The sequence below is a fragment of the Camelus ferus genome, chromosome 15, assembly GCF_009834535.1.
Source record: "Camelus ferus isolate YT-003-E chromosome 15, BCGSAC_Cfer_1.0, whole genome shotgun sequence".
Lineage (NCBI taxonomy): Eukaryota > Metazoa > Chordata > Mammalia > Artiodactyla > Camelidae > Camelus > Camelus ferus.
Window position 1 is genome coordinate 44,793,633 of NC_045710.1, and position 26,105 is coordinate 44,819,737.

Genomic DNA, 26,105 nt, shown 5'->3' on the forward strand with positions numbered 1-26,105 from the left:
TATAATTGAAAACCATATTCATCTACTTACTCATCCAAGCATTTATTAAGTACCTACTGTATGTACAAACCTGTGCAAAAGACATACACAGATGAATTTTTAAATGGTGCCAAGTCTTAAAGAGTTTACAATCTAATGATAGTGACAAATAGTTTAACACAATCTGTAGGAAAGGAGTTATAAGTAAACATTTGCTCTTGATTGAGAAAAATCACCTTATTTCTTCATTTAAAGTATAAATTGCCCTTTAGGAAACACTGCTATTATATACATCTTTATTAGTTCATCATCTTTAAAGGATATTGGTTGTTTTTAGGAAAACAAGTCTTACCCAGTCACATCTTTATGACTGGTTTGAATTTTTAAAACAAAAATCTGCTCAAAGAGCAAAAATGATAGATTCATAAAATCAAATTAGTATCATGCACAGAAAGACAAGTGTGTCTGCAATGATGTATAAAAGTGGAGCACAAATGGGTTGAGAATTAAAGAGTTAAATATGAATTACTTTAGAGACTTGAATAAATTATTATGCACAATTTCATTATATATAAAACGGGTGATATTTACTTCCAATTAAGATTATAACTCTTTGCTATAATTATTTCCAACTGCCATAATACACACAGCTAAAAAAACTAGTATAAAAACTTTTCTAATAATTTACATATCAAAAATAAATTGGAATAAAAATAGGGGTAAAGGAGAAAAAGTGATGATGGTGTGGATACTTAACAGTAAAGTCTCAGTGGAGAAATGAATGTAAATTTCCAAGTTACCCAATTTTTTTCTATATCTTACTACTTTCTAAAAATGGCTCAGATAAGAAACTTAAAATATTTAGTAAAATAAGTCTGAGGATTCATTTTGTGAGATGTACCATAGGGAAAAAGAATGGGCAAATAGTATAACTTAGAAATATTTATTGATTGATGCTTTCCTGAAAATTTTTTCCAACAAATCGCCAAAGGCCAATACTTCTCTCTGCTCTCAGTGCTAAGCAATTTTTTCCACCAAAAATAATGAAGTAATGTATATTTTTATGCCTAATTGGCTTGTGGCAGCTGTGACTCTCAAACATTTTTTAAAAATATGAGTAAAATCAAAGTTGCAAACAGACCATATGCAGCGATTTAAAAAACTGAATAGGCAAAGCCTTACTCTATCTGACCAAAGCACCCATCAGCTGGATTCGGCCTCTTCAGGCCACAAGATGACTTTGCTCAAGAGCCCTGCACATATCGGAGGGGTCCTCATCCATGTCCTTGACACCAGGAGCGCCGCTGATGCCCGATGCTGCCAACAAGAGCAGGGGCAGAGAGGAGACCCTGCTGATTCCTCCCCTTTTATTCTTCCCCTGTCTTCTCTTCTCCACGCTCTTCATCAGCTTCATCTTCTTCCTTGCGAGAATCTTGGCTGCTGGTATCAGTACAATAATTTTCTTCCCCATTCTCTCTTTCTCCTGTCTTTTCTTCTTCATTAAAGCTAGAGGAAGAAATTTATCAGTCTTTCAAAAGAAAAATGATCTGGTTTAAGGGAAAACAAACCCTCTGCAATGCATGCCAGCCTGCAGTCAGTCTTCCTCAAGTGCCTAAGTTCCAATTTATCAAGAAAACTCTATGAAAGGACCAACTGGGAAAATAAATATTCCTCTGAGAACTAATTTATTTCAAAACTTGATTGACTCTTTAAACTTCATCTGAAAGCAAGTCATTATTTTCATTATTTAGGTCAGTCAGAAATTTAAATTATTTTACTTTAAAGACAAAATACTTCATCACCATGTAATATTCTGCAGTGTCAAACATGTTAAAATATCAATACGTTTTACAGTAGTTCACATGTATTCCATTAAGTAAAAGACCTTTTAAAATATTATAGAACAGAATTTTATGCTTTCCTGCAAGTAAGAATTTTTTCAACGGTAAACCATTCAGACATCTTATATATGTTACCTTTCTTTATCTTCAGTGAAACTTTTCATCTCTTGATTGCTGAAGTATTCAAATATTTTTCCACTTTGGCCTTTCTTTGAAACAAACTCATCAGATATTCCTAGTGCTTTTAAGGTGTTAGAATAATGCCTTTCTGCTGCCATTTTTGCATTTTTCTATAGGAGAGACAAACCTTTTTAGATGAGAATGAAAGACTTTAAATTTCCATTAAAAATGTATGGGTTAAAAGCTCCAGTGAAAATGAAATTCAATAATCACAGTTTGTTGAAAAAATATGCATACCCTCTGACCAGCAATTCCACTCCCAAGTATATGCCCAGAGAACGCCTACACATGAGCCCCAGGAGAGATTCCAAAATGCTCAGAATAGTACTGTTTTATAACAACCCCAAACTGGAAACAACCTAAATATCTATCAACAATAAGATGGATAAATAAGTTGTGGTCTATTCATACAACAGACTGAAATAAAGCAATGAAAACGAATGAACTCTGGCTACCTACCACAACAGGGATGGAGCTCACAAACTAACACTGAACAAAAGCAGCATAACACAGAAGTATACCTAGCATGATTCATTCACATAAAGTCCCAAAACAGGCAAAACTAAACTATACTGTTTAGGGATAGGTCCACATGTGGTAAAACTGTAAGAAAAACAAGGAAATGCTTATCTCAAAAGTTAGAACGGTGGTTACCTCTAGGGGACAGGGAGAGTGTTTTGATCCAGGAGGGGCACACAGGGTTTCTGGGTACCTGCAATGCTGTCATGCTGTATTTGTTAACCTGAGTAGTGGCCACGTAAGTTTTGATCTATAACTATTCTTTACACTGCACTGTTGTGTGATTGTTGAAGGATATCTGAAAAAAAATCAGTAAGAAAATAATTTCATGTGACAGTTGTCAGAGGTACTTTATCTGCTTACTGTAAATTTTACTCTTTACAAACCACATCTACAATCCATCAAAGGTGATAAGGTGATCAATGTTGCTACCTTTACTCTGGAAGAACCAAAACAAACAAACAAACAAACAAACAAAAAAACCCCCATGAATTCAGAACTGGGTTCAAATCTCCAGAATGTCACTCCCTGACTCTGGGACCTGTGATAACCCTGTCATAACAAAAGCAAGTCAGTTGTCACAGTTCCTTAGACCACAGGCTTTACAAACACACAGATGACTGGGGTTCACACTAGTGCCTCAGCATTAGTCCAATTTTAGTTCCCATGAGTGAATATGAACTAGTATAGGGCCAAAAATTGCTACTTGGACCTTGAACTAAAGCAAAGTGACAAGGAATGACTCAGTCTCAGTGCACCAATGGCATCCCATACAGGAAGGGGTATGGAAGAGCACTCAGTCTCACCTCTAAATTTAACAACTTAAGGACACTAAGACACCCTCTCCATTCTTGTTGAGGTTAAGTGGTTTGCTTAAGGTCACAAGGATATAGTAAGAGGTAAAACCAAGTCTCTTGACCCTTTCCTGGGTCTTTCCACTCCACCATGCTGCCTTCTCTAAGTGGTAGTGGGCGTCCTGGGGCTTGCAGGTAGCCAAAAGCCTGACTTCAGCAAGGCTGTGTCAGATATTTTCCTAACCCACGGATTCCAGCATAAGGAGGGACCACGGAGTCTAGTATCCCATGGGAGAAATCAAAATAGCAAAGACTTATTACAATGGATAAATTATCACCAGTGCATTTCCTGACACTCTGGAAAGCTAAAAAAGAAGCACTCAAGCTGCTGCTAAAGTGCACCCACTGTAAATAACAATTTTAGAAAAGTAAATAAAAATGCATCCAGAGGCTATGAACACCAACAGACAAGCCTTGGGGAGCCGAGAGGTACAGCAAAGTGAGATGAGAACTGTGCCCCAAAGCCTGTAAAGCAGAATAAAACCCCAAACCTAACTCTGAATGTGTTAAGAACAGTAAATTTTGACTTAAGCAAATGAAATATAAAAGAGATTTAAATGATACTAATCAAAATATGTGCTTACTATTTACAATATCCAAGACATAGAAGCAACCTAAATGTCCACTGACAGATGATTGGATAAAGAAGTTGTGGTATATTTATACAATGGAATACTACTCAGCCATAAAAAAGAATAAAATAACGCTATTTGCAGCAACATGGATGGACCTGGAGATTGTCATACAAAGTGAAGTGAGCCAGAAAGAGAAAGAAAAATACCATATGATATCACTTATATGTGGAATCAAAAAAAAAAAAAGATACAAATGAACTTATTTACAAAACAGGAACAGACTCACAGACATAGAAAACAAACTTATGGTTACAAGGGGGGAAACGGGGTGGGAAGGGATAACTTGGGAGTTCGAGATTTATAGATATTAACTACTATAATAGTATAATAGATAAACAACAAGTTTATACTGTATAGCATAGGGAACTAAATTCAATATCTTATAGTAACCTATAATGAAAAAGAATTTGAAAATGAATATATGTGTGTATATGACTGAAACGTTATGTTGTACAGCAGAAATTGACACAACATTGTAAACTATGCTTCAATTAAAAAAAATACAATAGCCAATGGATTAAAAAAAAAACCAGAGTAAGTGCTTGTAAGCCTTCATCTGAATTTGGCTTAAAATTTGATTTAACATCTATTCAGTTAATAAATCCTGTGACTTTCAAGGAACTGGAAAATATGGTTTCTTCTGTCCTGGAGCACAGGCTTACACTGCTAGGGGATAACGCAACAGCAGCAAGGCCCAATTAACACTTATAAATGGGTAATGCATAAAGTTCTGAGTGAATTTATTAAATAACAGCTGTTAATTAGCAGCAATAATCACAGCAAAATAGACTGTAATAAAAAATGTACTAATTTATTTTAACAAAACCAAAACAATGGTGAGTCACGGACAGCCATCTTGTATATAGAAGTTATTACCTTTTAATATTTTATATCAAGATGAATAGTGTATAATTGTTCCTAATTGAAACAAACATTTCCCCTTGAATTTCATCATGCAAAAGAATTGTAAAGACCATGAAATAAAAAATAATTTTAAATGACTATGGTTATTTTACTTTTCTATCAAAGACTCTGCAGAAAAAAAAATAGCTTTGTTTCTTCAAGAAACCAAAATAACAAGTACTGATGAAAATTTGTCTACCCTCAATGCCCTAGTTTGAAGGTAAAAAAGGACTTAATTTTTATAAGCCCAAGTTTAGTTTATAGTAATTCTTTCCTTTATTTAATAATTACTGAATACTTATTTTGTGACAAGCCCTCATGGGAGGTAGACAGTGTATGGGGAGAGAAGAGTGTTTTGGGCAAAGGGACCAGCGTACGTGTGGGCCAAGAGTGGTAGAGAAAATATCAGCTGTGAAACTAACCTATGTTTTCAATGTTAAAATTTCTTTATGGGTTTAATTTCACACCACTTATTTTGCCAGATTTCTCTGGTGCTTAGAAAGAGTGGGAATTCACAGCATGGCAAAACTGCTTGTTAACACTGAGATTCATTGCTAATATGTCAGGGTAGTGCTCTCAGCCTAGGCTAAAACCAGAAACAGTTCAGCTGGGTTCAACAAATGTTTGTTAAAAAATTAAGTCCTCTGTGCGATACTTGTCTTAGGTGCTAGGAATACAAAGACTTGACCAACACCTTTAAAAATGACTAGCTGGAATGGAAGAGAGAGCATTAAACAGATAATTTCCAAACAATGTGGGAGAAGCAAAGACAGAAGTGCACAAATGGTAATAAAAGAACAGAGTAAAGGGCACCCAACCCAACCTGGGGAAACAATGCACGGAGCGATTCGACACTAAGCTTTGAAAGAGTAGGAGGAAAGATAGGAAGAGGCTCTAAGGGTACTGAGAAACAGCATGAATAAAGATTTCAAGTTTAAAGTGAGTAGTCTGGTATGGCCTGAAAGTAAAGGGTGTACACAGTAGGGGTTGGGGGGAGTGCAGTGGTCGATGAACTAAAGAGGTCAACAGGGATCAGATCACAGAGGATTCTGTACACCAGGCTAAGACTCGTGGATTTATCTTCAGGAAGAAAGCAGGACGGCTTAGTGTTAAGTGTTCGGAAGCTGACTGACTTGGGTTCCAATCCTAGTTCCATTACTTCCTAACTATAAACCTTATGAGTTACTTATCTTCTTTCAAGTTCTGTTTCTTCCCCTGCAGTATTGGAATATCCACCTTGTAGTACTGATTGGAGAAGTCAACAAGACCCCTTGATACCATTCATTGAAAATGAGAACGAACGGCATCAGTGAAAATGACTGCCACTGTAATTGGGGGTTATTAACTACCTGCTCAGGGAGAACACTGTGGCAAGGGAATGGGAAATACAATGGGTGTCTATGCAAAGAGCAAGGTAGGAACATGAGTCAAACCCTTCTAATAACTCAGGCAGGAAGTAACAGAGGTTTCACCTAGCATTTCGCCTGAATGGAGAAAGGTAGATCCAAAAATTTAGAAAGAGAACTTGTCAGGACTCTCAGTGACAACTGAACAGAGAGAAAAAGTGGTTCCCAGTCATTTAAATTGTGGCCCAACAAAAACAGGAACTCAGAGGAAGATCTAGCTAGGGGCAAGATGAATGTAAGACGCCTTGGGAAATTTGGGTAGATATATCCAGACAAGTGTGTATAAAACCTACAGTTGGGAGCTGGAGATAACTACTTTGAGCCAAAAGTCAATCACTTTATGCTGAGTAATGTAGAGCAGCTTATGATAATTTTTTCCCCTAAAATTGAAACTGAGATGTCAAAAAAAGGAAACTCATCCCTTAAAATGAAAAGCATTACATAAAATTATATCCAAATCAGTAAGTAAAATGTTCCCATAGTTTTGAGAGATTGTAAATGTAGAGTTACCCACAACACATGCTCCTCATCCTCAGTGAGTCATTGACAAGGGCAGTCCTATAAGGACACTCATCTGTCCTAGGCACTTGCTGGCAGGAAGCTCCAAATATAACAGCTTGAAATTCACAACACAGCACCTGTAACCTCCAGTGATTTTGTCTGTTGTTTAAGTCCTTTGGAATGCCTCCCTTATGGGTACAAAGGAGAAGATCATCTGAAATTGACAAATCTCTCTAAAGGGAAAGACTGTAACACTGAGTATAAATGTAGTAAAATCAGGATTCACTGTCTGTAAGACCAAATTATTTTTCCAATAAAAAGGAATTTCTTTTAGTAATTGTAGATAAAACAAAAAATTACAGGCTCACTTAAAAAAAAACTGATCAACAAAGTGAAAAGGCAACCTACTAAATGGGAACAAATATTAGCAAATCATATATCTGATAAGGGGTTAATATCCAGTACATATAAAGAACTCATACAAGTCATTAGCAAAAATGCAAATAATCCAATTTAAAAATGGGCAAAGGATCATACCATACGACCCAGCAATCCCACTCCTGGGCATATATCCAGAGGGACCCCTGATTCAAAAAGACACCTGTACCCCAATGTTCATAACAGCACTATTTACAATAGCCAAGACATGGAAACAACCTAAATGTCCATCGACAGATGACTGGATAAAGAAGATGTGGTATATTTATACAATGGAATACTACTCAGAAATAAAAATGATAAAATAATGCCATTTGCAGTTACATGGATGCCCCTGGAGAATGTCATTCTAAGTGAAGTGAGCCAGAGAGAGAAAGAAAAATACCATATGATATCACTCATATGTGGAATCTTAAAAAAAGAGAGACAAATGAACTTATATATAAAACAGAAACAGACTCAGAGACATAGAATACACACTTGTGGTTGCCAGCAGGAGGTGGATGGGAAGGCATAAACTGGGAGTTTGAGATTTGCAGATACCGACTGGTATATATAAAATAGATAAACAAGTTTATACTATATAGCACAGGGAAATATATTCAGTATCTTATAGTAGCTCATGGTGAAAAAGAATATGAAAATGAATATATGTATATTCATATTGACTGAAGAATTGTGCTGTACACCAGATATTGACACAACATTGTAAACTGACTATACCTCAATTAAAAAAAAATGGGCAAAGGATCTGAATAGACATTTTTCCAAAGAAGATATTCAAATGGTCAACAGGCATATGAAAAGGTACTCAACATCACTAACCATTATGGAAATACAAATCAAAACCACAATAAGATATCATCTCACACCTGTTACCATGCCTATTATCCAAAAGACAAGAGATAAATACTGGTGAGGATGTAGAGAAGAGGGAACCCCTGTGAACTGTTGCTGGGTATGTAAACTAGTATAGCCATTATGGAAAATAGTATGTAGGTTGCCCCCCCCCCAAATTAAAATAGACCTAGTACATGATCCAGCAATTCCACTTCTGGCTATTTATCTGAAGGAAATAAAATCACTATGTCAATTCACTGCAGCATTATTTATAAGTCAAGACATAGAAACAACTTAAATGTCCACTGAAAGATGAATGGATAAAGAAAATATGGTGTATACATATACAATGGAATACTATTCAGCCATAAAAAGGAAACCCTGCTATTTGTGACAACACAGAGGGACCTTGAAGGCATTATGCTAAATGAAAAAAGAAAGAGAAAGACAAATACTACATGTTCTCATTTATATGTGGACTCTAAAAAATAATCACACACACACACACACAAACACACACACACAGAACTCATAGAAAAAGAGATCAAATTTGTATTTCCTGGAAGAATTGGATGAATGAGTCAAAAGGTACAAACTTCCAGTTGTAACATAAATAAGTACTGGGGGTATATTGTACGATATGATGATGATAGTTAACACTGCTGTGTGGTATATTTGAAAGTTGCTAAGAGAGTAAATCCTGAAAATTCTCATCACAAGGAAAAAAATTTTTTGTTAACTATATGAGGTGATGGATGTTACCTAAACTTACTGTGGTAATCCTTTCACAATATATGTATGCCAAGTCATGTTGTACACCTTAAACTTATACCTGCTATATGTAAATTTTATCTCAATAAAACTGAAAAAGAAATGGCAGAAATAAATCTGATTCAATTAGCCATTTTGTTTCATTTTTTAATTCTTCAAAGACTTCCAACTCATATCATGAAGCCTCACCTTAATACCTGGCCAAGTTGGTACTGAAGAGAGACTAGCCATTAAAAACAGGCTGTGAAATTAGTATTTTGAAAACGATTGGATGAGCAGCATGCTCTTTCTCAAGCTTACAAGCCTCATCAACAAGATTTAATGCTCAGATTTAAGCTAAATTACTTACTTGACTGATAAGATGAAGCTGTCACAGAAATAAATTAGATAACACATAAGAAAAATGGACTATAATAATTTGGAGCTGGAGATGTTAAAAAAAAAAGCTGACAATAGCTCTTAAATGCCAACAAACACAACCTGAGCAACTCTTTCAAATAGCAGCGGCCTGCTTTTTAATTTTTCTTCTCTTTCTTCTAGTTCTTGTCGGTATTTTCTCATCCTTTCCTTTTCACTCTTTCTAAAATCAAATAAAGGGAATGGAATTTTAAAAAGAAATAAGAACTTGCAACACAACATTTAGCTTAGATGACAAACCAGAAATGAAATTATGAGCAGAGTTTACAGTTTACCAGAATATCTTTTCTAGACTGGTAAATTCTTATGGAATGCAGAAAAAAATCCTAGGTTCTGAGACCACATGTTTTACATCCCAGGAACAATTTCTCAAAGGAAACTTTGAGGTTTCTAAAATCTTCAAAATGTAACTTACTAAGGGCTTCAAACCGGCCCGAAGAGATCGATGAATGCCCTCTTATCTCATTTGTAAGTATGTAAAACCAAGAAAATTTGGTCCAAATCAAATATCTTCTCTTTAGGGAATTTCTTCTGAAAACAAGACTTTGCTCTTCTTTTTTCCCCTAAGTGAGACCTTCTAGAGCTTGGTAGCAAAGTAAATGGAGCAGGTCAGGGGAGAAATGGGGAGTATGGGAATACAATACACAGAGGAACAAGAACCAAAATACATAAATTCACAGGAAATATACTTACTTTGAACAAGGTCCTATAATGAATTAAATTATGCTATTTTCTCATCATGTAATAAACCATAATGGAAAAGAACATGAAAAAGAATACATATATATGCATATATATGTAACTGAATTACTACGCTGTACACCAGAGATTAACACAACATTGTAAATCAGTTATACTTCAACAAAAAATTTATGCTATTTTCTCTAAGTAAACCATACTAACTCTACCAAGAGCAAAAGATTTCATGGATTAGAAAAAATAATAATACTATAAAATGATAATTATGGTTAATTACAATTTAGCATTATTATTATCCAGCTTACTTTCTAAGGATGAAGAGTGTATTTCTAAGGATTTTTTTGCTCAAGTTCATCAAATCAAGCTCTTTCTATCAGTGAATTACACTGATGTACATTATAAAGAATATATACATAATATACATTATAAAGGAATATAATAATTATGATACATAATATACATTTTTAGAGGAATACTCATAATTTAAAGCAAATATAGATTTTGGGAGTATTTATAAGTCAGATTAAAAATTAATAAATCATATTACTTACCCAGATTGGGGGGAGCTATTTTACTACTTAAATAAACATGAACATTTTTTGCAACATAAAAATGTCCCTCTGGAACACTGATTTTCAAACTTTGTACTGCAGAATTCCACTGTGTAACACATACCACTAAATATTAACACATGTGCTAACTGACACATCACAAAACTGATGGTAATTAACATCAATGTGTTAATTTGTGCTATCAGATTTCATGCAGACCTTAGAACAAAGCTCTCTGACATATCTGTTTATGGAAGAATGTTCTGAGATATATGGCAAGCTGTTAAAAAAGAGCTTTATCTGAATCAAGATTTTTCTCAATATTGTACTGTGCAATAAAAAATAATATAAAGAACAAGATTAGATGATGATATAAGATCACAAATATTAACTATGGCTGCAATCAGAAATGTTTCTGCTCATCAACATGGTGTCATGGTCCTCACCACGAGGTGAGAATACATGTTGGTTCTCACATGAAGTCAGTGAATGTGTGTGTGTGTATGTTAATTATAAGTAACTGATAGTAACTTGAATCCATAAACTGAAATACTAATACTATTCTTAATCTGTTCATAAATTGGGGTCCACTGATTAAAAAAAAAGTTTGAAAATCAATGATCTGCAGGGTCAGGATTCTCTCCTGATACCTGAGAGATTTCACTCTGGATTTAGACATCTGAGCTAAACTCTGATGTGAGTCATAAGCCTTAGCCCGAGTCGTCAGGAGTTTCTGCAATTCTTTCATTCTTTGCTTCTGCTTAGTTAGGATCCGATTTCTCTCTTCTTCCAACATTTTCTTTTCCTCAAGTGATCTCCTGAGGGCAACAAACTAAGGCTTAATTCACTTTAAGCCAATGAAAATGCTTTTTAGCAAAGATTTAACACAGGATATTTCAAAGGTTGAAAAAAAGGGGCAACCTTTTGAAAAGGATCTGACTTGTGAAATTAGGAATCAATAGGCTGACTGTAAGCTTTTCTATCCCCAAAGATTCATAAAATGGAAAATACATTCACTTCTTAGAAGAACACCTTCTGGCAAAAAGTTCTATATCATATAGTAAAATATGTTACCAGCTATAATAACTTCGTACTTGCAAATTCCCCAACACAGAATCAACAGAGCAACCATGAGGCGGCCAGTGCTGTATCGGTTATCTACCTTGTGGCTAGCTCTCTTCCTCTGGAGGACACAGTGGGCATTGGAGGGTTGCAGCTATAAGGTGCAGGCTTCGCACCTGCACTTTCTACTGGTGACTTGCGCCTTGGAGACAGGTAAGGCCAACGTGTTTCTTTCAAATTTTCTTCATCTGCTTCAATGTCTGCCAAAATTTTCTCTCTTTCAGCGGATGCATGTGAGGTGGTGTGAAGGTCAGATGGTTCACAGACTGTTAGGAGCTTTGGACACTTCTGTTCTGAGTGGTGTTTCTGATATCTTTCAGGAAGGTTTTCAGAATCAACAGTCTGGCCCTTAAACTTGTGTTTATACTTTGACTTTTCAGCCTGTTCAGGACACTTGGGCTTCCTTGAAGCAAGACTTCTACGAGCTGGTCTATAAGTCAGAGGGGATGAATTCTGTAAAAGCTCTTGGGCTCTTTGCTGAGTCCTAATGTTTCTATAGAGCTCTTCTTCTGCTAACCTGTCCGTGATAGTTGAACCATAAGTAGATCGAGGTATAGGTCTAGCTTTAAATCGATTTGTTTTCTTTTCAGACTTAAAAAAGTCTTTCAGCTGCTTTTTCCGAATTGCTTGCTTCTGTTCCTCCCTTGCAATGAACTTAAATGGCTTTTGCGAGGCCAAAAGAGCTTCTTTGTTTTTCTCCTTCATAGACCTCCTCTTTTCTTCATTTTGTTTGACTATATCGTGATAAAGGGGGAGAAAAACAAACGCGGGAACTGGATTGGCTCGGAATTTTTTCTTACATTCTGATTCTTCTTCTTGTTTTTTGAGCAGTTTGCGTACCATTTCAGCCTCTGATTTAGATTTCATGTTCTCTTCTTTTTTCTTCTGCTCTCTAATCATCATTTGAAAAGGCTCAGGCACTGTAATCCTTGGCACCCATTCTTTTGGTTTCTTCTTTGTTTTTTCACACGCTGGCAAGTCAGCATCTTCATATCGAATATAATCTTCAACAGAGAAGTTTGTCCACATGTTGTTGATGAGCTCCTTAGCATAGGTCATCATTCTGTTTTTCTCTGGATACTCTTTCTCTAAGCTGGGCAACTCATCTTCAGAGGAAGACACAATCAAGGAGGAAGACTGACTTAAATCAGGCTCTGAAATTGATGTCATTAACGAGACAGGGCAATAGGAGTTCCTTTCTGATACGGACCTAAGTGAGAAAAATAATTTGGTTACTCTTCTAGTTGTATGTGACCAAATATAAAAATTAAGAATTCTGTAATTTCTAGGATCAAAGTAAAATCAGTTAGAAGACAGGTGCTGGATAGGGCTTGTGAAAAAGGATCATTTTTTTTTAGAACAGAGCCTGGGAGATGCCTATAAATGATCTAATTCAAATCCCTCATTTTGCTGGGCAGGAACCTGAGAACAGCAGAGGCTCCTTGTGTCTAACCGCTACTGAATTTTCCACACATTTCCCAGAGTCACCATCTTAAGACACACATCTGATCACATCACTCCTCTCCTCGAAACTTTTCCGATTTGTATTGTTACAAAGTTGAATCTAGATTATAAAGCCCTTCCTACCTTTCCAGTTTCACCTTCTGCCTCTCCCTGCCCCAGTCACCACTCTTAAGTCAGATGCACTCACACAAAGTTCTTCCCACACACCGTGATTTCTCACAGCATCGTGCCTTTGCACACGTGGTTTCTGCAGCTAAGAAGGCCACTCCTGGCTTCCTACACCTGCTTCAGCTACTTCCCCTTTAAGACTGAACTCGGATATGACACTTCAGTAGCAAACTCATGCCTGCATCCCTTCAGTGACACCTGGACATTGTCAACTGCTTCTTCCTCCCTCTCCAAACACTCTGTTCCGCCGTGCTGTGTTTTTGGATCTCAGCTAGTCTTTGACCTCCTTGAGAGCATCTTGATTTTGACTCCTCAGTGCCCAGGCAAGGTCTGGGACACAGGAGACGCACAATCAGCACTGGCCAACAGGACAAGTTAAGGGACTTGCCTCAAGTTTCAAAAGCAGTAAATTTATGGCAAAAGTGACTATTTGAAAACTTAAATCAGATTTATGTCTTCATCCTGAACTCTCTGTACTATGAGTTAATGTTAATGAGTTCATGTTAATACACATATTATAAAGGGCTTTTAAATTTTAATATTCATCAGTTGAAAATGGCCCCAGACTAAATATTTTGACACCTGTCTAAGAGTGGTGGGTCAGAGAGAAAAGATCAAATGGCCACCAAATGACCCTCAAAGCAAGAAGCCACTTAGTAGGTTGATAAGCCATCAAAGAATTTTAATAAAATCTCACCTCTGTGTATTATTAAAAGCACAAAGGGACATTTGAGAGAAAATATTCTGAAAAAATTTTGTTCTGTGCTGTTAAGTATACATTTTATTTTATGGTCCACAAATAACATTATGAACAAACTTACCCAGAAGAGACACTAGAAGCTTCTTCCCTGATGATTGCTGGCTGAACTTCTTTTAAATGTAGTTTATTCTGGTACATTTTCTCTAACTTTGCCATAGTTTCCAAGTAAGCAGCCTTCAGTTCTTCTAGTTTCCTGAAATACTCTTCATTAGAGTGATAAATATCAGAAAAGTCCACAAAATCCTCATGGGATATACGTTTTTGTTCGTCCACCCCAGGAACGTTGGTGTTAAAATCAGCCTGGTAGGAGGAAAACCACCTGTTATACGGTGTCTGGATTGAAAGACAAATTAAGTTGATGCTGATTCCCAATGCTGCTTTTTAAAAAGTCCACTTAATTAGGTTATATGTTACTTGTGGACTATGAACATATAATGGATTATAAATTACTTGTGGGCTATGTACATTTTCTCCTAATGAAACGAGAGCGAGACCAAGCTGCCAGAGAATAAATGCTATTTAATCCATTTCATAAAGAATGGTGAGATTCCCAGATCACGTACTAACCTATACACTATAATAGGATAAACCCAAACCACTCGTTACAAAGAGCCTCCTTCTAAGTAGTCAGTTACTTGAGGTGAAGAACAGTTCCTCCTGCTGCAAACCAAGCAAGCATAGCCCAGCACTCTCCCCCAGCAGGGCTCCTGCAGCCTGGGCCCCAAGGGTGTGCCAGGAGAAGGGAGGGAACCAAGTTCTTAGTGGCTCATCAAAGGGCCAGGGAGAAGCCCTCCTGGATGTCGGGGGTGGGGTAGAAGCGAGGCCTCAGGAGGGAGTAGGAGGCCATGGGAAGGGGTGGGAGAGATTTCCAGAACAGCTGCTCCCAAGGGTGACAGGGATTGTGGGGTGACAAGACAAGAACATATAGTATAGCTGTTCTGTATACACGCCTGGAAGGGGATGCCCGATCTTTTTCCCTCACTCCCGTCACATACTTTTCAAACTTCTTTTAACTGCAGCAACTAAAGAGATAAAACCCCATACTCTCTACAAATGTAAAAATTTTAATATTTTCCCAGGTGAGAGACAAGTGAAATTACTTATGATACTATACAAAAAAGGCTGCTGACCATGGTTTTAAATTTAGCTTACTGCCAAAATAGATTCAAAATGAAAAATGCATCTTTGCCATAGAAAATTACAGATCCAATCTAGTAAGACTCTAGAAAATAAATCTGAGTAGTGTCTCCCAACAGGAAAATTCCAAAGTCAGTTATATACAATATTTATAAATATAATTTTTCAATGGGCTAAAACAGTGTACAAAAGGCCAGTGTTGACCACTTGAGATAACTTAGAGAAAACAAATGAAAGAAAACAAGTTTCCTTCAGTAGAACCGGTGTGCAGAAATTTATTACCAAATAAATTGAAGAACTGCTTTATGTCGTACAACTCAGTGAAGAGAATTTTCTGCTGTTTCTGTATGTGCTCTTCACCATTATCTTCTTAGCTATAAGAATGAGTACTTTGCTAATTTCCTCATTCATTCAATATTTAGGGACACCCAGCATTCAGCTAGCTGCTGAATGGTACAAATCAGATAAAAACCCCATCTTCAAGAAGTTTCCAGCTAGTTTAGGAGAGGACGTGTAGATAAATAATTGATAGCAAACTGAACAAGACAGAACTCCTGATTCCTACCCACGAGCTGGGCCCCGCTGAGCAGGGAGATAGACGAGTGACCATGTATCACTATCAGACACCAGGAGAGCTCACAGAAGGGATACCTAATTCTCACCCGGGGAGAGAAGCAGCAGAATCCACAGAGGTGAGCCAGACTGGAAACATAAGGATGAACAAGGACAGAGTTTGCTAGAGAAAAGAAGCACTGAAAAACAAAGAAACTGAGGCATGGTGCTAGAACATTCATCATGTTACCTTATGATGATGCAACTGGCAGGTATTCTGTCTTCGATGAGGAAACTGAGGCTCAGAGGAGTTAGGTGACCTGCCTACGGTCATATAGCCAGTAAGTAGCAGAGCTGGGATTCAATCCCAAGTCTGCTAGGCCCCAAAGACACACCATACTCCTTCCAAGGACAGGAAAGGTTTTTTAGCCACAAGAGGAGGGAACAGGCATGGTGTGCTCAGAGGGAGGTTAACAGTCTCAGGGTGGGTGGGGAACAGGGTGAAAAAGGCAAGTCAGGAGCCCCAACCAAGAGCCCAGGGGGCCACGCCACAGGCAAAAGAAGCCTTAAAGGATGTTAGCAGAGCAGTGACATGGTCGCAACACTCAGGACTCTCTGGGAGCAAATGGCGTGGAGTGAAGGAACACAGGGTTGGCAGCAGTTAATGGGCTACTGCAAAGTCTGAGTCAGAGGTATTAAGGGTAGAATTAAGGGAACAGCACCAGGAACACAAGAAAGGAGGCTGTCTTGGGAGATTTAAGAGGCTGAATCATCAACTCAATAATGGCGTGGACGAGGGGCAAGAAAATGAAAAGATTTCTGCTTGGAGTGCTGTCTGTCTAGGTAGACGGTGGTGCTGCCTTTCAAAAATACAGGGAATACAGGGGAGAAGAGTGCTTAGGAAAAGGACACTAATCTCTGTCCTAGACACACTGAGTGTGAGGTGATAGCGGGGCAGCCAAATGTCCAGGAAACATGTGGGTAAATGTATCTGAAGACCTGGTGAGAAGGCTGGGCTGGAGACAGGGGTACAGGAGCTAGCAATGCACGAAGAAGTGCAAGTGCAGCCTTGTGTGCATATGGCTGCCTGGGAGAGTGTGGGGGCAATGAGAGCAAGAACCTAAGGATGGAAATGCTGGCAAACACCAACATCTAAATAAGCAGTGACAGGAGGACTAAAGGGGAAATAGAAAGTGGTCATGAGAGATGCAAAGGCCAAGTTGAAACCGAGCAGAACCCTGTGGGGCCCTCCAGGGTACAAAAGCCTTTCAGTGTTCTGGTTCCAAAGGGCAGATTCAAATAGTTACCAATTAGAGTGAGGGAATGCAGAAACAAAGGAAAGGTAGTCAAGAAACATTAGCAACAGTGATGTGGCAGGGTCCTGGTTCCTCCTCAAGAGACATACATAACAGTCTGATACCATCTCTGAGCTCTTCTACAGCAACTAAGGCCCCCATCCAGGTGGAGGATGGTAACTTCAGGCTGGGCATAAGCACATGGAAACCCCAGACTGGCTGGAACCAGAAGGCTGATGTTTGAGATTCTTGGAATACCACCCTGTTACCTCCCAGCAACCAATCAGAGGAAGGTCACACACTTGCAGCCCTCCCTCCAAATTCTGCTTATAAAAACTCTCCCTGAAAACCATCAGGGGAGTTCAGGCTTTTGAGCATGAACTGCCTGTTCCCCCTTGCTTAATCCTACAATAAACATTTTTCTGCTCCAAACTACAATGTTTCAGTTTGTTCGACCTCACTGTGTGAAGGGAGCTCTGGTTTGGTTTGAGTTTGGAAGATAAAGGAAGGCTTCCTAGAGGTGGTGATATTTGAGCTGAGTCAATGAAATGAAGAATCTGGAGGATCAGAGAAAGTGGAGGGGGAAAGAGGAAAAACGTACTCCAGACAAAGGAACTTACATTAGCGAAAGCGTCCAGGGTGGGGGTCATGGTAGAAAGCAAGGTGCACACGGCTGCAGGATGAAAAGAAAGTAAAAATGCATAAAGCAATTTTGGGAAGCAAACCTGGAAAGGGAGGTTAGAGTGTAACCAAGTAGGATCCTATTGTCATTGGTGGCCTTATGGTATTTGTAACTGCTTAACTAACTATAATAATTTAAAGGGTTTTTCTCATGCTTTTGCTGACCAGGACTGGGCAGATTGGGTGATCTACCCAAACCCCTTGTATTCCTCCCAAAACCTCAGAGACAGCAGTTGGGTGTTTTGTACATCTTGTTGTTCATAAGTGTCTGCAGTTACGTTTAGCCCCTCATGGTTTCTTTGTATTCTGTTGTCCCAGCCTGTGCAAACACTGCAGCAAGAGGGCTCAGGCCTCAGCCTGCCTAAAATGCCAGAAGTATATATCAACCTAACTTTACACTGCACAAGTTTTTCTCTAGAGCACTTTTCTACAGATCCCTTTCCTAATCACCTTTGTTCTAGGCACAAGAATATTAGAAGAGTTCCAAAGCCAGAGGTGAACATCAGACCCAGCAGAAGAAAGGGGACTACTGCATCTACGAAAACAAGAACAACTTTGCCACAAGTTGTTACCCTGTATGTGATCTCTATGGAAACCAGTGTCACCCCCTGAACTCTTACTATAAAACCCCCTACCTTCTCTCCCCGGCAGGATCATAGTCTTGGAGGCATCAGCCCATCGTGATCTCCTCTGCCCTGCAAAGAAATAAAGCTACCTTTTCTACTTCATCCAAACTCTGTCCTCGAGTCTTAATTCGGTAAATGGGGTCCAGAGGCCAAGTTTTGGCAACAAGGGCAAGCAGGAGGTAGTTTCTGTTTCTGGTCTACTGCTGGCTCCCGACTACTCACTGGTCACCTGGTTTCAGCCTCCTTACAACACTTTGATGGAAGTTAACTTTTCAGTGTGGAGTGTTTTCACGGCTTGAGGAAAAGATTACAGATACGGCATCAGAATTCTCATTCAAGCCTAGGTTCTGCCCATGTAACATAGGCCCTAACATTTTGAACATCAGCTCTACGATACATGAAGTATATGTGCCGGGTGTTCAACTGTTATCTCTCAGCTCCAGTGCTGTTCTTCTATACCCTGCTACATGATGCTGGGGATGGAACTCTGCAAACCATGTTTCTGCTTGGCCAGGTGCTCCCCGCTAGACTCTTCCAAAAGTGGGGCTAGAGGGAGACTGCAAGTCTGGAGGAGGAAGAAGGGACTTATTCCTTCAGATTAGTTCTCTGTCCATTTGTCTGCCTGTGCCAGCAGCGGTTCCTTCTAGCAGCAGTGGCTGATTCCCTTTTGCAGTTTTTTCAACACTCACAGAATCAGCAAAATCACCTCGGGGCCTTTACTGTTCCCTCTCTCTGGGATGCTCTTCCTCCAGTTACTGGCACAGCCCACTTGCTCACTCCTTCAGGTCTTTACTCAAATGTCATCTTCTCAACAGCGGCTTCACTGACTACTATTTGAAATTACCACCTTTCCTCTGACTCACTGTCAGCGTCCCTTTTCTGCTTTTTCTCATAAGTACTCACCACCAACTAACATCCTACATAGCCTTCTTATTTGTGTATTGTCTGTCTGCCCCTACCAAAAAAGCATCACAAAAGCAGGCATTTGTTTGCTTTGTTCACACTTGTGTCCCCAGTGCCTAGAGAAATACCCGGCCAACGGCAGGTGCTCAATAAATATTTGCTGGGTGAGTGTATGTTCAGCTAAAAAATACTAAGTTTCTCCCAAGGGAAGAGGACAGGTATTCCCTCACAAAGGACTGAATCAGTCAAAGAGATACTGGCTGCTCTAAAGAGCTATATTCTACTGAGTATTAAGGAAAGGGCTTATTTTCCAAAAACTCTCATTAAAACTAGGTAGGGGGAGGGTATAGCTCAAGTGGCAGAGTGCGTGCTTAGCATGCACAGGGTCCTGGGTTCAATCCCCAGCACCTCCTCTAAAAATAAGTAAGTATACCTATCCCCCCCCACCCCACAAAATAAATTAAAAAGAAACTGGGTGGATATTCCAAAGAACCGTTTTTAGGCAAAAGCATCCACATGCTCTCCCGTCATTCTTTTAGAACCCCTTTAAAAGAAGGTCTTATAACAATCATTGTCACAGAAAGGATGAAATTTATCTGAACCTGGAAAAACCATTTGAAAAACATTTAGGAGGATGCATAGCTTTGGAAGGGATGTGGCAGGTCTGCTAATTATCTTTATGCACTGACTTCTGCACAGCATCCACTGCATGTCAGCCTAATACTGGTAACACAGATAAACTTGTTCTCACAGTGTTTTACCTAAAACAGATAAATGGTTAATAGGCGACTTCCAACTCTTAATTTTGTCTTTAATTGTCTCTATACAGAAGGAAACATTAAGTAGATCAAATAACCTAGGCCAAGGACATTACTTTCCAAGAGCCTAAAATAGCACCCTTTCCCTTCAACTGTTGAGCTTTTCGTGGAATGTTGTACAGGCAGCCACTAGATTAGAGGATAATCTTCCCTAGATTGGCTTGACCCATTTAGATGATGACTCCCTCCAGCACATGTTGCTTCATTAGTAACCAGCACTCGGAATTACCTGTGTTACAGTCTATCTAGCATTGTCTACCATTCTAGAATTATTATTAAAAAATTTTTTTTTGCATTAAAGGGATTTGTAAGGAATGAGGCAGCTCTACATGTAAATGAAAAGAGGGAAAAAAAGCAAGCTGCAGAACAATATGTACATACAAAATGCTACCACATATTAAAATGTTATGTACACAGGAGACAGGAAAAAGCCCAGAAGGATATATATCAGTTTCAAAACTAATGAGGCTACTAATGAGGAGGGAGGGGAGAGCCAGGTTTTCTTTTCAGGGGAGAGGTGTTAAAAGGGCCTAAGCCTTATTTCTAACATTCGAAATTTTAAAAGGAGAATGTGTTCATGTATCACTTCCATAATTAAAATGTAACTTAAAAAGACAAAGAATGTTTTGTGAATATTCACACTAAATTAAAAACTGAACAATTTCTAATGGATACTTGGTCTGCCTGGCACCTCCTGTGTTCCTTCTGGAAGGTGGCTCTCACACTCCCCAGCAACACTGCCTTTCTTTCCCTTGCTCTTCTGCCTGCTCCCACCTCCACCCCCAGCTGTCCATGATAACTCCTTATTTTTTGAGGAAAATAGAAGCCATCATCTAAAATAGAAAATAGAAGTTCCCTCATCTTCCCATCCACAAAACTATACGCTTTTGTTGCCCCTTTTCTCCTTCTCTCCTGCTTCAGGGATGAAATGTCCCTTTTCTCAGCAGTATTTGACCCTTTCTCTCATCACTGAAACCAACAAATTGGAAATTTCCACACTCTTGCAATAATCTATCACTCTAGCTGGTCTTAATCTCTTTTGCCCCCTTTTCTCTACCTGACTGTTAAATGTTGAGTGTTTTAAGAGTTCTATACTAGGCGCCTTCTTTCTGCACTTCCCCAAGTGACTTCCCCCATTCCCATTGTTTAAAAAAATGCTGAAAACTCCCAGACAAAAATCTCCATCCCATGCCCCATAGGACTACAGTTTCATAGGCCCAACTCGGTATTTCACAGATATCTCAAATTTACCATGTTCAAAACGGAAGCCTTGATTCCCACCCAGCCTTTAAAACTATTCCTCCCCAAGTTATCTCCAGTTTAGTAAATGGCATTATCTTCCATGCAGCTGGTCAAACTAGAAACCTGGAGATGAATATTCTTGACTTCTTCCTTGGCCTTCACATCCAACCTAACAGTAAGTCCTATCCAATCTGTCCATTTCTTGTCATCTCCCCTGGACTCTAGGTCCAAGCCACCACCTCTGGCACTTGAATTTTTTTGCAACAGCCTCCTAACCAATCTCCTTGCTTTATCAAACCCTCCAATCATTCTTCACAAAGCCAACAGAATCATCTCTTAAAAATGTAAGTAGGAACAGGTCAGATCTCTTAAAAGTCTTCAAGGACCTCTCACTGGACCTATAATAAACACTAAACTCCTTACCTTGGTCTACAAGGCCCTGAATGATCAGGCCCTGCTTACCTCTCCAACCTCCCCTCCTTTCCCTTCTTCCCTCTCTCCCTTCCTTCTTTCCTTCCTTCTTTTTTCCAGAAAAAAAGAAAGGCTTTGTTTCAGATCCTTAATCACACAAAGCTCTGTCTCTTTCTATCTCTGGGCCTCTGCATATGCTGTTCCCTCTTCCTGGAATGCTTTTCCCACCTCCACTCATCAAATGGCTGTTCTTTCTCATCTATCAGGCATTGGCTTAAATGTTAACTTACTGAAGTAGGTTCCCTCCTATTTTATTTTTTAATTATAGTCACCTGTTCATTTCTTTCCCAGTATTTCCTGTCTTATAATCATTTGTTCATTTTTTTATTGTCTAACTTCCTCATCAGACTGGAAGCACTGTGATGACATGACCTATGTCCTCTTCATTCACTACTGAATAGTTTGTGACTGGCACTTAATAAATGCTCAATATTTGTTGAAAAAGAGAAGACCATCCCATTAGGAAAGTTAGGGAAATTTTAACTGTGAATTATAGAATACTGCTTTACCCATGTCATCACCAACCACACAGCAAGGCCTATGAACTGATGTCTCCAACTGAGGCTAGATTCCAGAAACATGCTTTAGTGCTCAGTATGGGCCCAGAGTTCTGCATGGGGTGAGATGAAGGTTGAGGGGTGGCTGGCGTTGGCAAACCAAAGGAGTTAAAAGGGGCCTACTGTGACAGCTGGTTCTCTAATCAGTTTTGTGCAGCTATGGTAGCTGAGTTTACTCCATTTTACAGATGACAAAGTTGAGACAAACTAACCTTTAAAAATCAAGTTGGAGACACAAGCCAAACTGTGAAGAAGGCAAAGCTTAGCTCCTGCTCTCTTTCCTGCCTTTTTAGTGCTTTGTCCGTAAACCCCAGTGACCTCTGTCAGGCCTATTACAGTGGTAGCTTATCCAGATTTCCTTTTGGATCCATGTGGTGCTCTGAGAACAGTGCCAAACTCAACTTAGCTACTACCCCCCACCTTTTTTTTTTTTTTTTTGGTGGGGTCCTGTCCCTTGGAAACTAGATCATTAGATAAATTAATCTCTCTTAAGGTAATACGTTTCTAATACAGATTTGCAGTTTAACAGGGCACTTTGGAAGTATACCTGTAACTACAGAAATAATGGACTTCTCTAACAAACAAGCAAGCCAAAGTAGAATCTACTCTTTGGGAGAGTTGTTCAAATGACAGTCCCACTGGCAGCTGTTATTATTATTACTAATTGATACAAACTGTTCTTTAGCTAGGACACACGTTCTCTCACTTGGTTCTCATATTAGCCCAATGAGACAAGAAAGATAGTTACTATAGTTCTTTTACAGATAAGGAAACTGAGATTGCAGGAAGTTACATCTTCATATCAACTAGCAAATGAATAGATCCTAACCCAGGATTCCAAATCTTTTTTCTCCATTCAAGTCTTTTTCCTCCATCACTTTGCCTCCTCTGTTGGCTACTGAAATTTGTGTTGAGGGGAAGCTTTATCATGAATGAATTTGGTCCTACGTTCATGTTCAGGGTCTCAATCTGTCTTACTATGGATAACCTCTGTTGGTAAAATACTGCCCATAAGAGGTGTTGCTACAGAATTTCTCATTAATAGTGTTAGTGAAGATTAAAGAAATAAGAATTCCAAAGTATCCAGTGATTTCTATTAGCCCTAGACCACAATGTTTTGAATCTGAAAAGCTTTGGACAAAGGGTATTAAGAATCTTTAATTGGCGTTAAGGAGGTTTATATCTGCAGACTGCTAGTTAAAATTACGATTCCCACTTTTAAGTGAATGGAGCAGATGGTAGAGTCAGCCTTCTACCTGGTGGACAGGTGTTCAAAACACATTTGACACTGAAAATTGATCAGTGAGAAGGCTGTCTCACCCCACCCTGAAGAACCGTTTTGGAAACATTGGATCATTAGTAATCTGCTTCTCTGGACGCTTAACTATATCTGTGCTTGATCTATCCACTGAACTGCTGATGGTTTTAAACACCACCTCTCGTGTATTGTATTAAGATGCACTAATAACCAAGACATCAAGGTGACAACAAAATACACGTGACAGCACAGCTGATTACTTGCGTTTTATGAATTATCCTCTATGGGATAGATCAGTTTTCCTCAAGTTAAAAAGAAAATCCCTACTCCTAACAGATGTTGGAGCATAAGGAGTAAAATTTTGTACTTTGCACTCTCTAGAAATGGAGTAGTGTAAATGCACTCTAAGAAAATTTTACAACAATCTCATTGGTGAAAATTAAAAGACTTTTCAACGCCTCAGTTTTGAGTATTTTCCGGGGCGGTGAGGTGGGGGCGGTTAGAGAGAAAGTGGTGGCCAGGCTCACCATGTGGGGAGGTCTGAACAGGCAGGGCGCGTGTTTCCCAGCCGGCGTCTCACCACCAGCCTCCAGTTGCACCCCGCTGGCTCCCAGACCCAGCCTCAGCCCACGTCCCGCCCCTGCGTTACCGGCGCCCGCGCCGGCCGAGCCGCCTTCTTCTTTTCCTCTTCCTCTTCTTCTTCCTCCCCCTCCAAGGCCGCCACCGCCGCCGACAGGGACTCTAAGGGGTCTTTGCGTTCGTACTGGGCGACCCGCACTCCGGTGTTGGGATTGACCGGGATTGAGAGATGGAGGTTCGACAGCTTCGCCGCTCGATGCAAGGCGGCCATTATCGCGCCGCCGAGGCCTGAGCGCCCGCGCTGGCCCGGGGCGGAGATGCTGGCGCGGCCGTTGGCGCCCGACAGCTACTTGAGAGGGGAGGTGGTTACTAGGGGCCCGGTAACTAGGGACGCTACAGGGGCCGCGAGGGGCCAAAAGCCACTCAAAATCCGCGCACGCTGCGGGAGACGCGGGAGGGGGGCCTCCTGGGTAGTCGGAGTCAATAGTAAGTCTTTGCTAGTGTAGAGGGTTGAGGGCTGAACGGGGCACCTCTTCCCCTCCTTCGCGCGTCACCGCCTAAACGCAGATTTCACATTATACTAACAAAACGACTCGTTTTGTGGAGGGAAAAAAAGCGCATTTTTATTAATTGAATTAACATGTCAGGCGCCGATGGCAGCGGCAGAGGAAAGCAGGAGATGTTATTGTGTTGCGGTCTCAGGAAAGTGGCAAGGTTTGCATCTCTCTACCTAGCATGGTTCCCTGGGGCCAGAGAATGGGAAGGACTGCGGTACAATCTACTCTGATTGACTGGAGAGCTTGCAGAAATCGACCAATCCGGAGGAGGCTGCCAGTTTTTCCTATCGCCTGAGTGACAGTGCAGGTGTACGAACCGGGTGTTTGCAGTTTGGGTTCCTCAGCTTTATAATGGCGGGGTTGGAGGCGCAGACGCGCCTCATCTCCGCCTCACCCCATCAACATTTTCCACTTGGGATTTGGGCTTTTCAAATGGCGCCTTCCCTCTCTACACGACCCGTCTGAAAGAGAGACCTCGCCTTAAAATACCAGGCGTGTTGCAGGTTTAGCCACCTGCTACCTAAGCCCCTATTTCCTGAGGCTGAAGCTGCAGCAACCTTCCCCTGCCTATCGTTCAGCCTCCTCCTGTCCCCGGCCCTACCACCCGCCATCACCACCAAAGTTACAGTGGGCAGCGCGCGATGTCCAGAATCCACCTTTGAGGTCTGAGCCTTCCATACCAAGCCTTTCTTGTTCACCGGTCTGGAGTGTGAGCACCTGCAAAATCTGTTACTCCCTCCCTTCTTCAGGCTGCTTTGTTTTGGTTAAGCATTTGCTTCAAACACTGGAACAGATGCTGGCTGGATTCTGCGCAGAACCCGAGCTGAAAGCCCATGAGGTATGGATGCCCCGATACCATAGAAGGCACTTCCTCTTGTTTGCATGCAGCTAATTCTGCGGCTGCACTACTCCTCCTGGAATCTGATGTAAACCCGGCCCCCCAAAACAGCAAGACAGGTCTACATGTTGAGACACTGCAAATGGATGACTAGAATAGAATAGATAGAAGGAATGTATGTGGAAGACGTGTGTGTGTATGTATGTAAAAGTGCAGAAAAGCTTCCATTCACCACCAATATTCTAAATTTGCAGACATCTAGTAACATAGCCTCCAAGTATATACAGCAGAAATGGACAGATCTACAGGAAAAAAAAAACAACGGTAAATTTTGCATCATCATAGGAAGAATTACTTTTGCACTTTTGCATCGAAATGTAACATATACAGTGCAATGAACAGATCTTAAATGCATAGTTGAATGAGTTTTGACAAATACATACACTCATGAAATCACACTAAGGGATAGCACATTCCCATCATTCCAGAAAGATCTCTTGTGCCCCTTCCCAGTCTGTTCCCCATTCCATTCCCTTGACTGTT

At 39.9% G+C, this 26,105-nt stretch overlaps 1 protein-coding gene across 7 annotated transcripts; it reads right to left on the minus strand.

Moving 5' to 3' along the window:
• Window positions 1-908: 908 nt before the first annotated feature.
• On the minus strand, window positions 909-24,853 carry FAM161A (FAM161 centrosomal protein A). Of its 7 annotated transcripts, none has more exons than XM_014564859.2 (7): window positions 24,238-24,836; window positions 14,110-14,348; window positions 11,697-12,866; window positions 11,185-11,352; window positions 9,348-9,447; window positions 1,956-2,110; window positions 909-1,485 (listed from the first exon to the last, which is right to left on the minus strand). In XM_014564859.2, the coding sequence occupies exons 1-7, from the start codon at window positions 24,436-24,438 to the stop codon at window positions 1,347-1,349; spliced, it is 2,172 nt and encodes a 723-aa protein (XP_014420345.2). In that variant the 5' UTR covers window positions 24,439-24,836; the 3' UTR covers window positions 909-1,346. The 7 variants fall into 7 exon arrangements, 4 of the variants coding, with proteins under 4 accessions (XP_014420345.2, XP_032353527.1, XP_006191395.3 ...); XM_032497636.1 differs by lacking the exon at window positions 24,238-24,836 and adding an exon at window positions 17,653-17,793; XR_004326362.1 differs by lacking the exon at window positions 909-1,485 and adding an exon at window positions 2,655-2,817 and having other exon boundaries at window positions 1,985-2,110; window positions 24,238-24,853.
• Between the last annotated feature and the right edge of the window lie 1,252 nt (window positions 24,854-26,105).

Coding starts and splice junctions, on each gene's coding strand:
- FAM161A (XM_014564859.2), bottom strand. CDS start 24,438: ATGGCCGCCTTGCATCGAGCGGCGAAGCTGTCGAACCTCCATCTCTCA. Junction 14,349..24,237: donor CTCGGCCGGCGCGGGCGCCG/GTAACGCAGGGG, acceptor TCCTCCTACCAG/GCTGATTTTAACACCAACGT. Junction 2,111..9,347: donor TATTTGAAAGAGTTGCTCAG/GTTGTGTTTGTT, acceptor TCTCTCCTATAG/AAAAATGCAAAAATGGCAGC.